This window comes from Pogonomyrmex barbatus, unplaced genomic scaffold (genome assembly GCF_055798465.1).
Source record: "Pogonomyrmex barbatus isolate J1 unplaced genomic scaffold, ASM5579846v1 scaffold2, whole genome shotgun sequence".
Taxonomy (NCBI): domain Eukaryota; kingdom Metazoa; phylum Arthropoda; class Insecta; order Hymenoptera; family Formicidae; genus Pogonomyrmex; species Pogonomyrmex barbatus.
Genome location: NW_028297116.1, coordinates 16288744 through 16301511, shown reverse-complemented (window position 1 = coordinate 16301511; position 12768 = coordinate 16288744). Strand labels below are relative to the sequence as shown.

The 12768-nt window shown below is 37.5% G+C and overlaps 1 protein-coding gene across 12 annotated transcripts in view; it reads right to left on the bottom strand.

The window, feature by feature from the left end:
• The window catches only part of Liprin-gamma (liprin protein kazrin), a 123638-nt gene that overhangs the window by 52591 nt on the left and 58279 nt on the right, over window positions 1-12768 (bottom strand). For 9 of the 12 annotated variants that reach the window (XM_089076551.1, XM_089076542.1, XM_089076543.1 and 6 more), the window contains one exon: window positions 4213-4382. The exons of the other annotated variants lie outside the window; for them this stretch is intronic. In XM_089076551.1, the coding sequence (XP_088932677.1) occupies window positions 4213-4336 (124 nt within the window). In that variant the 5' untranslated portion in view covers window positions 4337-4382. The remainder of the gene's footprint in view (window positions 1-4212; window positions 4383-12768) is intronic. 12 annotated transcript variants of the gene reach the window in all.

Sequence of the window (12768 nt, the reverse complement as noted above, 5' to 3'; positions counted from 1 at the left end):
AAGAGAAGAGTGACGATAAAATTATAATACTGTATAATAAATTCCCCAGACCTCTCCGCACGAGCTTAAACGCAAATTTAGCGAGCTACATATGCAGTTGCGATGCGATCTCGGCTTTGATGTGGCGTAAGCAAAATTCGAAGTGAATCTAAACGCACGAGGAATTTCGAGATATATATATTATAACGAATCTTGTTAAAAATGCATTTCGACTTTGGAATACGACGGTGGCGAAGAAACGCAATTTTCAAATTAATACGGTTAACGTCACATTGAGCAATTCGGTCGAAAATTACTATAAAAAAAAAACTCGCAATTTATATTATCGAAAGATATTAAATTATCCAAAGCGAATCGCGAACTGCGCGAAAGTGCTTAATTGTATTAACGGTATGTTTTTCATTGTCACGCACCGCTGCTCTCTATAATAATTTAATGACGCTTACGATTAATTTAGCTTCAATTGTGTGCGCAGTTTTTTTTTACAGAAATTTTTACAGAAATTTTTACAGAAGTTTTAATTCAAGTACCGAACAAATTTGCTGTTTTGTCGCGTAATCGTCGTCGCAAAGGAGATCGGGAACAAATCTGACGCGATTAGAGAGCGTATTATTTGTTGCGTCAGAGTTGCAACTAAATGCAATTAAACTGCCGCTTGTGTCGGAGCGGAGGAAGTTCTGGACTGCACCAGGGAAACATGTTTTATCGACAAGTCTTGTTTACCGAAGACAAAGGTCCTTCTTGTCGATAAGATACGAATCCTAGATTGTCAAACGTCTTTCGAACAGATCCTCGGACAGCTCTGCAAAGCCCTCGAAAGACGAACGTATTATTGCCGTATCTCAAGAAACGGCTAGTTGTAAAATTGCTTCTTTCTCACGAAGATTGAGCGAAATTGAACATTACAGAAATATGTATTAGCAGTAAACAAAAAACGAGATAATTTAGCAGCTGTGTCGTTATTTTATATATAGTTTTCCTTTATTAAGTTTTTCTTTATTTATCTTTTTCTCAAAAAAAAAAAAAAAAAATAACTATTAATAAAAATGGATAAAATATAATTTAAAAACGTGTCCGTAAGTTGAAATAAAAATATTGAGTCATTCTGACATTTATGAGTTAAACGGATTAATAGTTTTTTGATTTCGATTTAAGCGATTTGCGATTACCAACGTCAACTCAGATTTCTGTCTGTCATCTTTAAATCGATTTTGATTGCGGATGAGCAGAGAAAAACACGCTCGAACGAGTAGATCGGCAAACCCCTTTCCTTCACGGAAGTCTGATCTCGAGATTGTAGCGGTTCTTCAAACACTGCAGGAAACACTCTCACATCAGAAACATCGAGCATCCTCACCGAATAATCTCCCGCGATCGTTACTGCCCTAACTAAAAGAAGGAAACTCGGTAGTGCTTCATGCTGGAGATTCTCGACTAAGCAGCTGTACATTTTTACATTAAATATTAACCGTAATCATTCTGTAGTTTCAAGTAACTTTAAGACAGGAAGAATGTACATCCATCAAATGTTTACAAATGCGAGTAAAAAAATTAATTATATTTTTCCAAAATGAATTATAAAAAAAAATAAATTTTAAAAAGTGTAATCATTAAAAAAAAAATCTTTATTCACAAGATGCAAAATAAGATATAAGAAAAAAATCAATTTTTGTCAAAAATTATTTTATAGATTAAATTAGACTTAAATTTTTTTTTAAACGTTAACGTTATCAAATCATCATTGAATCATCACGTGGTGTCAAAGTGACTAGGGTGGTTTCATAAATTTTCTGAAATTCCCGTTTATGGCATCTTCGCGAAGCCGGCGAGTGCGGAATGAATCAGCTCGTCGACACGAGCCACCGGAACGATAAATCTCGCGTGCAACGCGAAGCGAAACGTGCTCTCGCGAAAGTAGACGACCGCGTTGAAATATTCCGCGCGATGTCGATACGCGGGGTCGGCCACGTGTAGCGTCTCGTTTCGACACACCTACAGCACCCCGGTTTGCAGTCAGTATACGCGTCAAAAGTGCACAGCGAGTTCACGTGGTCCTGGATGGCTCTTCCAGGTCGGAAGAATATAGGTCTACCGCAAACACGGAGAGAAATAGGCACGCCTCCATCGTTTCCTCGGCGCAGCGGGGGATCGTTTCTGATATATGGCGCGCACCGATATTATGCGCCTCCCGTGTGTCGGAAGCGAGATTCTTTATGAGCTTTTACACCGACTCGGAATTATCGAGGTCGTGCGGCCGGCTAATGCGAAACAGGAACTCCTTTATGGCGTTCGGCGCAGATAAAGCGATACTCGATAGCGCTCCGTTTCACGGAGCGGTAAAGGGTTGCTTTACGATGGGAGACGTTGGCTTAACGGAGACCGTAATTATATTCGAGAGAAATCGAGTATTACACGGATACCTCGTCTGATATCGTCTGGAAGTTAATGCGCGTCGATGGTTACACCGGCGTATTTACATAATGCATAACGCGAAGCTAAGATTTCGTTTCGCGTGCGCGGTTTAAAAATGCAACGCGGCGATCACAAATCATAACCGCGACACGTATCATTCTGACTTCCGGGATAATCGAGACGTGTGCGTGTAGGTGTGTGTGTGTGTGTGTGTGTGTGTGTGTGTGTGTGTGTGCGCGCGCGCGCGCGCGCGCGTGCGTGCGTGCGTGTTACGACCTTTTGGATCCGCTATCTATCACGTCTTGCAATTCTAACTTTCTCAACGTCGAGGAAAATGAATGACTGGTCTGACAAGCAATGAAAGTTAAATCGCAGGAGAGCAGAATAGCATAAATCTTGCCAGAAAATTAACGAAGTTTGACGTTTGAATCGACGAACCGACTTGTATCGACGAATCTATCCTTCCGATTATAAAATTAAGATTTTCGAACGTTGTTGCTTCAACATCCAGGATATCCCGAGCGTTAATTGTTTAACGAAAATTTTAATAACCGCACTTTAATACAGAAACAGTATTCCGATTGCACGGCGCGCATCTTAATGCATCCCGACGTATCGCAATGAGTTCGCGTAATCCTCGAGACACAGGTACCAGAATTACCTTGTGCTTAATATATATCCGGTAGAGCGTACAGTTTACCGGTATGACTTCCGTACAGCGGCGCGTATGCGCCGCCCTGGAAGCAGGATTAATGGATTAGCAATGTTTTGAATTACAAGCGAAGTGTAAGCGGGGCAAATATTCTCTCTCTCCAATTAGAATAGAATTCTACGGCAGTACGAAGCTTTGAGTTACGGCGAAATCGGCGCACCTGCAAGAGCCCGGAGAGTCGTCGGGGTGATCCTTTATAAATGCAGACTATTCCGCCGGCGTGCGCCGCACAACGGAAGTTCATTCATTTTACATAAGGCACAAATCTGTCGTCCGAATATTAAGAGAAAAGAGATAGACGAAATGAACGTAGTTTATTATCGCCGTTGTAAATTGGGAAAACCTCAAAGCTCTTAACCGCAAAGGATTTTTCTCTCGTTCTTTTTTTTTTTTTTTTTATAGTTATATGTGCTGTCCCGATCGAAGATATATTAAGGTTGAAGCAGACTGCAACAAGGAATTATCTGATGTATGGCCTACGCGATATATTACAGTATCTATTCAGCGAAAGCGAGATTTCTTTATGGTTTATTACACCCGTTGTGGAAGCATATCGAGCTTACCGCGAGAATGCATACAGCGCAAACCGAAGTAGATATTATTGACATGAGCGATGTACATGGCAATAAAAGTCATAACGAGATATGATGCATTTTATACACACACACATATATATATATATATATATATATATATATATGAAGTATTATAACGCTTTCTTTTCTTGAAATTATGTGATCCAAGACCGTCAGCGTGATATAAAGCTAGCGCGGTAAAGCGAAGCGTGATATTAAAAACGACTTATACGATATACTTAAGTAAATATATAATTAAAGAGCAATTAATAAGCGTAACTATATGATACATTGGAACGCGGGACACCGTGTATGTTTTGCCTCCGGCTTTGATTGACGTCCTTTCCAAGATAAGCCCGTAAGTGCCTCGAATTTCCGGCGGAAACTTCGCATGGCGGATGCCAAGCTTGAAACCTAGCACGATGTTTATCTTCCCAAGCACCGCGGGGGAGAATCCCGTGTGTAACACCACAACCTGCCCGAGAGTGACCCAGAAGCTGTCGTCGGACTCACCTTCCTCGTAGGGCTGCGCACGCTTGGCGAACGCCCTCGAGAAAACGCCGTCGCCGCCGCCGCCGCCGCCGCTGCCGCGCGGCTTCGCGGCGTCCACACCGGCGTTTTCCACGGCCGCGCTCATTTTCGCAAGTGATTCTTCACCGAGCGTGTGTTTGCCGTGGCCGTATCTGAAATTGACACATTACACGAAGAGAAATGTTCTCATGAAAAGCCATCGGAGACGGTTATCGAATGCCCCGATACTCTTCGACATTCGGTCCCACATCGAAATTTTTCGACTCGATACGCCAGTATCAATCGGATATCGAATTTCATCGGCGAAACTATTAAAACCTCAAATATGTCGCAGGATTAACACATCTTTCACGTTAAAGATTCGAGGCAAAAAAAAACTAATAAAATAATAAAATAATAAAATAATAAAAGGGAAAAGAGCAACAGAGTGCAATAATTTTCTACGAATCAGGTAACTGTCATCTCTTAAGTTATTACCTCTTTTTTTATTCCTTATTACTTTGAGAGATATACGGATTAGCGATGATATAGATTTATATATAATCTCATTAATCTTTAGTGATTAGTGCATTAACGTAAGACCGCTAATTTACTGGCGGTGTTCGTCGAATGCATAATACAAGTGCGGTTTTCACGGAGCGAGTATAATGGTAAAGTTGCAAGGTATACGTCAATGTGTTAATTAATGTAATTTATACGGTTTCTCTCACATCTGATGCCACGTAAAAGTCAGCATGCTAGTAAACTTGTGCTAAAACAGCTCGCGTACTATAGATATACCATTGTCGTAGCCGCTACCCACGCTCTAGCGACGTTAATTAGTGTGTTCCGATTAGAGTTTCTCTCTCTAATTAAATACAGATTGCCTGATTACCGGTCGGAAGATTACTGGTAGAAAGATACCGTTTCTTTATTGGGAAGAAAATTTGTTGTAATAATTATTTGTATCGTTAATACGATATATATTAATTAAGTTGAAATTTTTAAAAATTAAAAAAAATATCTGACTTAAAAAAATAAATAAATATAAATATATATAAACATATATAAATATACATATTTTTTTTTTAATCAAATATTTTTTCAATTTTAATTTTTAATTTTAATTTTTATTTTTATATGTATAGAATGAGAATTTTTATACAAAATCATTTTAATTTGTATGAATTTGTATGAATTTAAATCGCATATCGATGTTCGTTTCAGGAAGATGCATTATCGTAAAGGTCTGTCAAGCTTATGTTGACAGCCCCATACAGCACCATACATATGAGAGACCCTAGCTACTCGCCTCAGAGATAATGCTATTATATGGGAAGTCCGTATTGGCGGCTGGTAAGCAGACGATGACGAACATAAAATAACAGCGTGCACCGGTCATCGTCGATACTCTCCCCGAAAACGACGTTGGCACCCCCCCATATTACACGTCACCCTGTATACACGCGCGCGTCATCGTCACCCCCTCGTCGCCTCGAGACTTACCGTCATTCGATCGTCATAATTTATCATTACGCACGGGGAAAGACGCGCTCGATAAATCCACGCCGTGTTCAACCGCGTTACCATTGATTTATGCACTGTGACGTTGGTACGGCCGTAAAGGGAGATCTATCGCGCGCGCCCTTTATCACGTCACGGCATTAGAAATCAACCCCCGCATATGCGCGCGCGCGCGCGCGCGCACACGCGTGCGAATCGCCGGGGACCTGACGGAAAAAAATGTCGACCTTTCATTTCATACATGACCCTTCCGGTTCTGAAAATATCCGGCGCGATACGATCGTCATACACGAAACAACGTGCCGTGACAAATAATCCCGAGAATGTGCAAAGCTCTGAAGAATGAAATTCGAGGGATTTGTTTCATAGAGTATATAAAGAGTTTTGATTAATTATTTCGGTATAGCAAATATTTACAGAGTATCTATTATGTTAAAAAACCTGGAAAATCTGAAGGTTTCAGGGAATTTATTTATGCCTCAAGAAATAAAAAAATTCTCAAACAATTTTATTGAAAATCAGGAAATTTTTTTAAAGTTTTGCTTTTTTAATATTTTGTATAATATATATATTTCTTAATAATATTTTTTTAAATATTTTTTTAATATTTTAATATTTTTGTATAATAATATTTTGTATTATAATCGAGAGAGTTTACCGACTGAATAATAAAGGATAATAATGGATCCATCCACTTTAAATAACATAACATTGATTTTACAGTTAATTTAATATTCATTATTGAAGATAACGATTTCATGTTATATGCAACTTACGATTTCATGTTATATGCACTTTATTTAATAACTTTGTTATATGGTTATGCATTATATATTTTGTTTGCAACTTTTGAAAATAAAATTTGAAGATAAAGTTTGAATTTTATGCGATATAAAATATTTATTTTTCTTATATTTCTAGAGCTTTTAGTTTCTTTCAAAATTTTTTAATTTTAATTATTTTGAATTCTTTCTTCTCGAGATGAAACTTGATTCTAAGTTTATTTTATGAATTTTATAAACTTTTATGACGATCTTAAAAAGTTTGCATAATAAATATATATTTAGAAGATTTAATAATATTCTTTTCATTTCGATTGGAATTTTTAATAAATTGCCTTGAAAATCAGAAAATTCTTCGGGAATTTTTTTTTCGGATTTAAGTAAACACCCCATTAATACATTTATTAATTCTCAATTTTATAAATACATTTTTATTGATTACGCGATTATTTCGACGTATTCGCTATTTCGACGATTAAAGGATTTAGTAATTCGTAATTTCGTTGCGCGGTTTAACTTTGATTAAGTGATTTAGACTATTTTTGCATAGCAATGCTTCAATCTGAATAAATTCGCGTATCCCACTGCAAGCGAGCGATTAAACGTTCGCCATTTCAATTTCCGTGCGCGCTCTCGATTGAATACGCTTTCACATTTAGCGCGATGCGCGACGATAGCACGTAACGAAATGGTTAAACAATTTCGTTTGTTTCATTGCTCTTGCACTCCATTTAATGTCGTATTCAGCACTAAATGCTACCGTCTGATTCCGAGATTTTTTTCATTAATATTTAGGAAAAATCAAAACGTGTTTCTTATAGATATTTAGCATGCTTTACGAATATTAAATCGATATTCATATGTACAAATGTATAAAATAATTATAACTTCGAGGAACGAATATTTTTTGTTACTTGTTATACAAATAAAAATAAAACTGTTTTACGATTCTACCATAACGAATCCAATCAACAGTTTGGCAAATTAAGATTTGCCATGAGTAATACTCAAAAAAATTGGATGTTTTATTATTCTAGTATATGTATATTTCGGTGACAAAGCAGCAAGGGAATTGCATTACGTGGCGTTTAGATTCGATAAATTCTTGCAGGGTTGCGAGTCGGCATTCCTGATTTATGTACCGCGACAGCAGAACTCATAAGGGAGATCTATAGCTATTTTTCCATTCTTTCTTTCCGCGTTTTATGGAGCTGCGTGCGGAAATCTTTGTCGGCGATCTTCAACTTGGTGGAGATTTAAAGCAGTAACATTCGCGAAACTTTGCCTTTTCTAGATGAAGTATTATTGTTGCGCGTTGCTGTATTGTAAGAGAGTTTATTGACTTATTTCTTAGTATTTCTCGTAAATTTCGAAAGTAGCAATTCCTGAAAATGCATAAAATTTATCTTCTATTAAAACTCAATATTTTTTTTAATCGTATGGAAAAAGTTTGTTAATGTTAATATACATTGTAAATTATTATATATTACTTTATTATCTTCTATCGCTATTTCTATATTTTTTAAATATGTATATCGATAATAATTCTATTTTACCTCAATAATTCACATTGTTTTCTATTATTGGCTTACTTCGATATCGCGCGATTTGTAACTGAGAAGTTCGTGTAATTCTATCTACATTAGTCGCGTTAATAAACTTCGAGTGAGCGTAACAGCGATGAAAACGAAACTCGCAACGAACCGCGGAGAGAAATTACTCGTTCTACGATTTCATTCGTATTGATGAACTTCCGTGAATAAACACTTTCGTGCTGACGAAAGAGAGAATAAAGCAGCTGAGGTTGAATTGAAGCGATAAAGTCACGAATGAATTGAGAGAGGGAGGGGGGAGAGAAAGAAGAGATATCTCGCAAAATAGAATAAGTCCACAAAAATCATGGAATATTATTAATTACAAAATAATTCCCTCAAATTAAATAAATCTACAATAGCACACAAATAAACAATAAGCATAAATAAATTAAAATAAAATATAAAATCAATAAAGTGCAGTGAAAAATAATTAAATTTAAATAAAATTAAAATTAAAAAAAGTATTTATTGATTTAGAAAACATATTTATAAGTTTCTTTTTTTAATGTTTTATATGTAAATATTTAGAATAATGTAATTATATAAAAACTATAGCATAAAATGATAAAAGAACTATTAAATAATGGATTTAATGCATTTCTCAAGACAATTTATGCTAGATTTTGTCTTATCTCTCACGGACAATAGGTAACGACCCGGCTGTGTTTCATGATGGAGTAATAATTTGTATTATTGCATCCCTAGAAACGAGTGTTATTGTCAGATTCGTTCGGGATTACGAGAGTTCGTTGTCCTATACGGCTCCCTGGTGTCCAATTTCAAAATGGACACCACCCAGGGGTTTGACGATCCCTTAGCCGTACTCATTTGGGAAATGACGAAGTTTCGCCTACTTTTCTTCATAAAGCAGTTTGCTCAACTTCTGCATTGAGAATCTAATTGGAAATGAGATTCAATTTGATGATGAAAACCTCTAGGTAATAATAGATTAAGTACGTTTAGTTAAAGAAGCGTTGTGGAAGTTGCATTTTGCACGAGTAAGTACGTGCGTAAAATTGTGAGAAAATTTATATATCGAGTCTCGTTTAATGTAACAGAATCCACTAGGAATAATTTCAATTATTAAGGATATCGTTACGAAGATTCATTCCGGTGTCATTGAATCCGCCGAAGTAAAATAAATGGAAAGGATACGACAGCAGTCGAGCATATAACGACGGTAACGACCGAGTCACCGATATTCTTTGCTTTTCTTCTCCTTGTTCCCATAGATCGATCGTGTTCCTATCGAAGGGCTGACCGAAGGCCCGACCTCGTAAATACAAATGCGACCCGTTGTAGTATCTCCACCAGCATTTTTAGATAACAAGGTACATGAATTAAATATAACTTCGGCCAACATGTGGACCTACGTTTCTCCTAATTTCTTAGCGTCCACGGAAAATATTTATTTCCATTTTATTCAACATACATTCCGTTTCGCGCTGCGCTCACATCTGATTTGCAATCTCTTTGCGTGCTTTCCTTGCTAGCTGGAGAATTCGCCAGCTTTATATATCGCATCTAATTTACTCGCGACGGCACGCGAATGTGTCTCTTCAAAAGCTCGAGCAGATAGTTGTCTCGCGGAACTAATTACCGAGAAATCCGTTCCGAAATTTTAATTTTGTTTTGGTTTGTTGCCAACACCGTTGAAACGACGCTCATGTCTCATCACTCTTCAGACGACCCTTCTCCTATCTCCTATACGGTAGGAAATTGCAAAATACCAAGTGTACCCTCCCCCGATCCTGTCAGGAGTTCTGCACAGACGAATGATAGTTCCTGTCGTAGAGTCGAGAGACCAAGTCCTTCCCTCGCGCGGAAGGAAATCTCGCGAGATGCAGCGCAGTGCGGCGGCGGCGGCGTCGAATGATTTCGTGGCGCTTTCCGGATTGCCTCTTTGCCGCATTCGGTGCGCAACGTTGGGATTTACGACGTAGACGTAAATGCATGCGGGCCTGTCTTGTTGTCACGGGATTCGAGTTGCAGCGAGTCGTCGCGCGAAACCCCAGCAGAACTTTGTTGCACCTCGTATGACAGGTCACGTCGTCACGATTCCACAATCTGATCGCTTAATGGAATTTATGGACAACTACATCCATTTTGTTACGAAGTTTCCAAGCTTTCGATAAAATTTCATTTTTAAAGGTTTTTCTAGGTCTTTTTTTTTTAATTCAACACAATCGCATGTTTAATACCCAGTTAAAGAATAACATAATATTATCTCTTGCAATTTTTTTCTACGTCTTGCAAAATTTTTACTTTAGGAAGACTTGGCTCAAGAACAGTGATCAATATAATGCAATTTTAACCAACATCAACTTAATCAACTTAATCTCCGTTTCCGCATTCCTTTTCCCCTTCGTTATCCCGCGCTTAATATGACGTTACTATAAATTGCGTCGTTAACTTGATCGAAATCATCGGCAGTCAACCTGAGAATACCTTACAGCCATTTGTGATTTTAATCTAAGTACAACAAAAAAAAAACGAAATGATTTCACGAGAAGAGGCGACTGAAATCTTGAAGTAGCAAGAGGAAACGTCGAGCAGAGTGAGCTTGAAGCTAATGATAGCGCCAAAGCTAAACGCTCTTTATTCTTTCCACCTTCTTCCTTAATTAATGTGCCTCCGACCGCATAATTATTGCGTTACGGTTACATTAGGCGGCAACCAAGGCAAATGCCATCGGTATATCAAACAATTTCCATCCCTCCTTCGTTATGCCTCTTTTTTTCTTTCACGCTATTATTCCGTTTACATAATAATGTGTAATAGTATTGCGCATCGCAAACGCAAAACGCTTTCGTTTTAATTTCAGAATGCGGTAAATTGAAGAAAAATTATATCTGTGAAAAAAAACAGAAAAAAGTTTTAAGTCTAAATATAGAGCACTAAATGGTTTTATATGAATAGAATTTATATTCATATTTTATGATTACATATCTTTCTTGCAAATTAAGTTTGAAACATTATTTTCTCACTTCCGAAGATACACTCTACACTAATTTTATCTACTATGTCATGGATCAGGTAAACAACGTTAGACTACTCGAGTTTCAAATGTAATAGTTGACATGATCTTGATTAAGTTCCAGCAAGTCGGACGAAGTTTGATGGAATCGTTAGATTGTTTTGATTTCAGTAGGAGATTCAACTGGAACGATCGGGCAAAGTTTCTTATCTTAAACTTGGACGCCGTTGCGAAGAATCAATCCTTGTTGCACGAAGGTTATCGATTGGACACGCTTCAATTATTTGCGCATTTTGCATTTTTCACGTTTGATTGCTTCTTTTATTTTTTAGCATAAAATGAAATAAATTGAGTAAACTGTAAAATTGATTAATTGAAGATATGAAGGTAAATCCATCATATTAAATCAATAAAAATAAAACTGAAGAGAAATTTTTATATTAACTTTTTCTGATTGAGTTGGCATCCGATATCTATCATATTTATTTAAAAACTGTCCGACTTTTTAGTAAATATTTAATTCCCGATAGATTTCTTATGTCTTATCTCTATATTTACAGACGCAGATTCTGACTTCAATATTTATTCGAAAACTAAATAATCGCCATCGATTCCAATATAGCAAATACTCGAAACAATTTCATGCATCGATTAAAAAAATTGAATATTGTTTCGCATGATTCTACCGTCATTATAATATAATGATCGCATAATTTGCGATTAGGCCGCCGGCCCTTAATCGACCTGTTCGATTTTTGCTGGCCGGGAACAATGAACGCCAGAGCAATCTGTCTCGCACGACGGAACATTCAGGATGAGTCTTAACGGTGAAAGTCGGACCGGAAGAATCAACGATCCGTGACTGGCGATACGACAATGCAAACGGTACCTTTTCGTTCCAGACGAAATGTCGCCGCGCTATTCCTAGCAGTTATCACGGAGATTGACACAGATAGATAGTCCCTCGGTTATCTCTCGTTGTCATAAATTTCGTGAATTCAAAATAATTGACAAAAATACGTTGACAAGATATTCTCTGTTGCTAGTTTACATTGTTAAAAAATTTATAAACTTTAAATTTCATATTAAAAATTTATATTTATTTTTTGAACTCAATCGTATATATTTCGAAGATTTTCCTAAAAATTTACGTTTCCTTTTAATTATAAGCCGATCAACAAACGACCGGACATCTATTCGCGATTCACGCGCATTTCGCGATAAACGTGTGCGTAAGCAAAGATTGATGCAAGATAATGTCGCAAAACTCTTTCTCCAAATAAGCGGACGAGGATAACTTCGGACGCGCATGCAGATATAGCAAATAAATAAAACAGGGATAAAGCAGGACGAACGCGAAATCACGAGCAACTGTATGACCGTAATATATTCCGCTGCGGCGAGCCACGTACCGAGCGGCGCGGAAAGACGAAATTTTGCGAGTGCAATTTCGCTCTTTGCTATGCATAAGCAACGCTAATCGTCCCTTTTACGTGGATGCGCGCACGTGGGAAGATAGGTGACCATGTCCAAATTTAGTTAGCGGCGAGGAAATTTATTTTGCTTCTAGTGACGACCAATTACCATCTCTCTTTCCCTCTCTCTCTCTCTCTTTCCCTCTCTCTCTCTCTCTCTCTCCCTCTCTCTACCTCCCCCTCTTCTCCCGCTCCCTCCTTTCTTG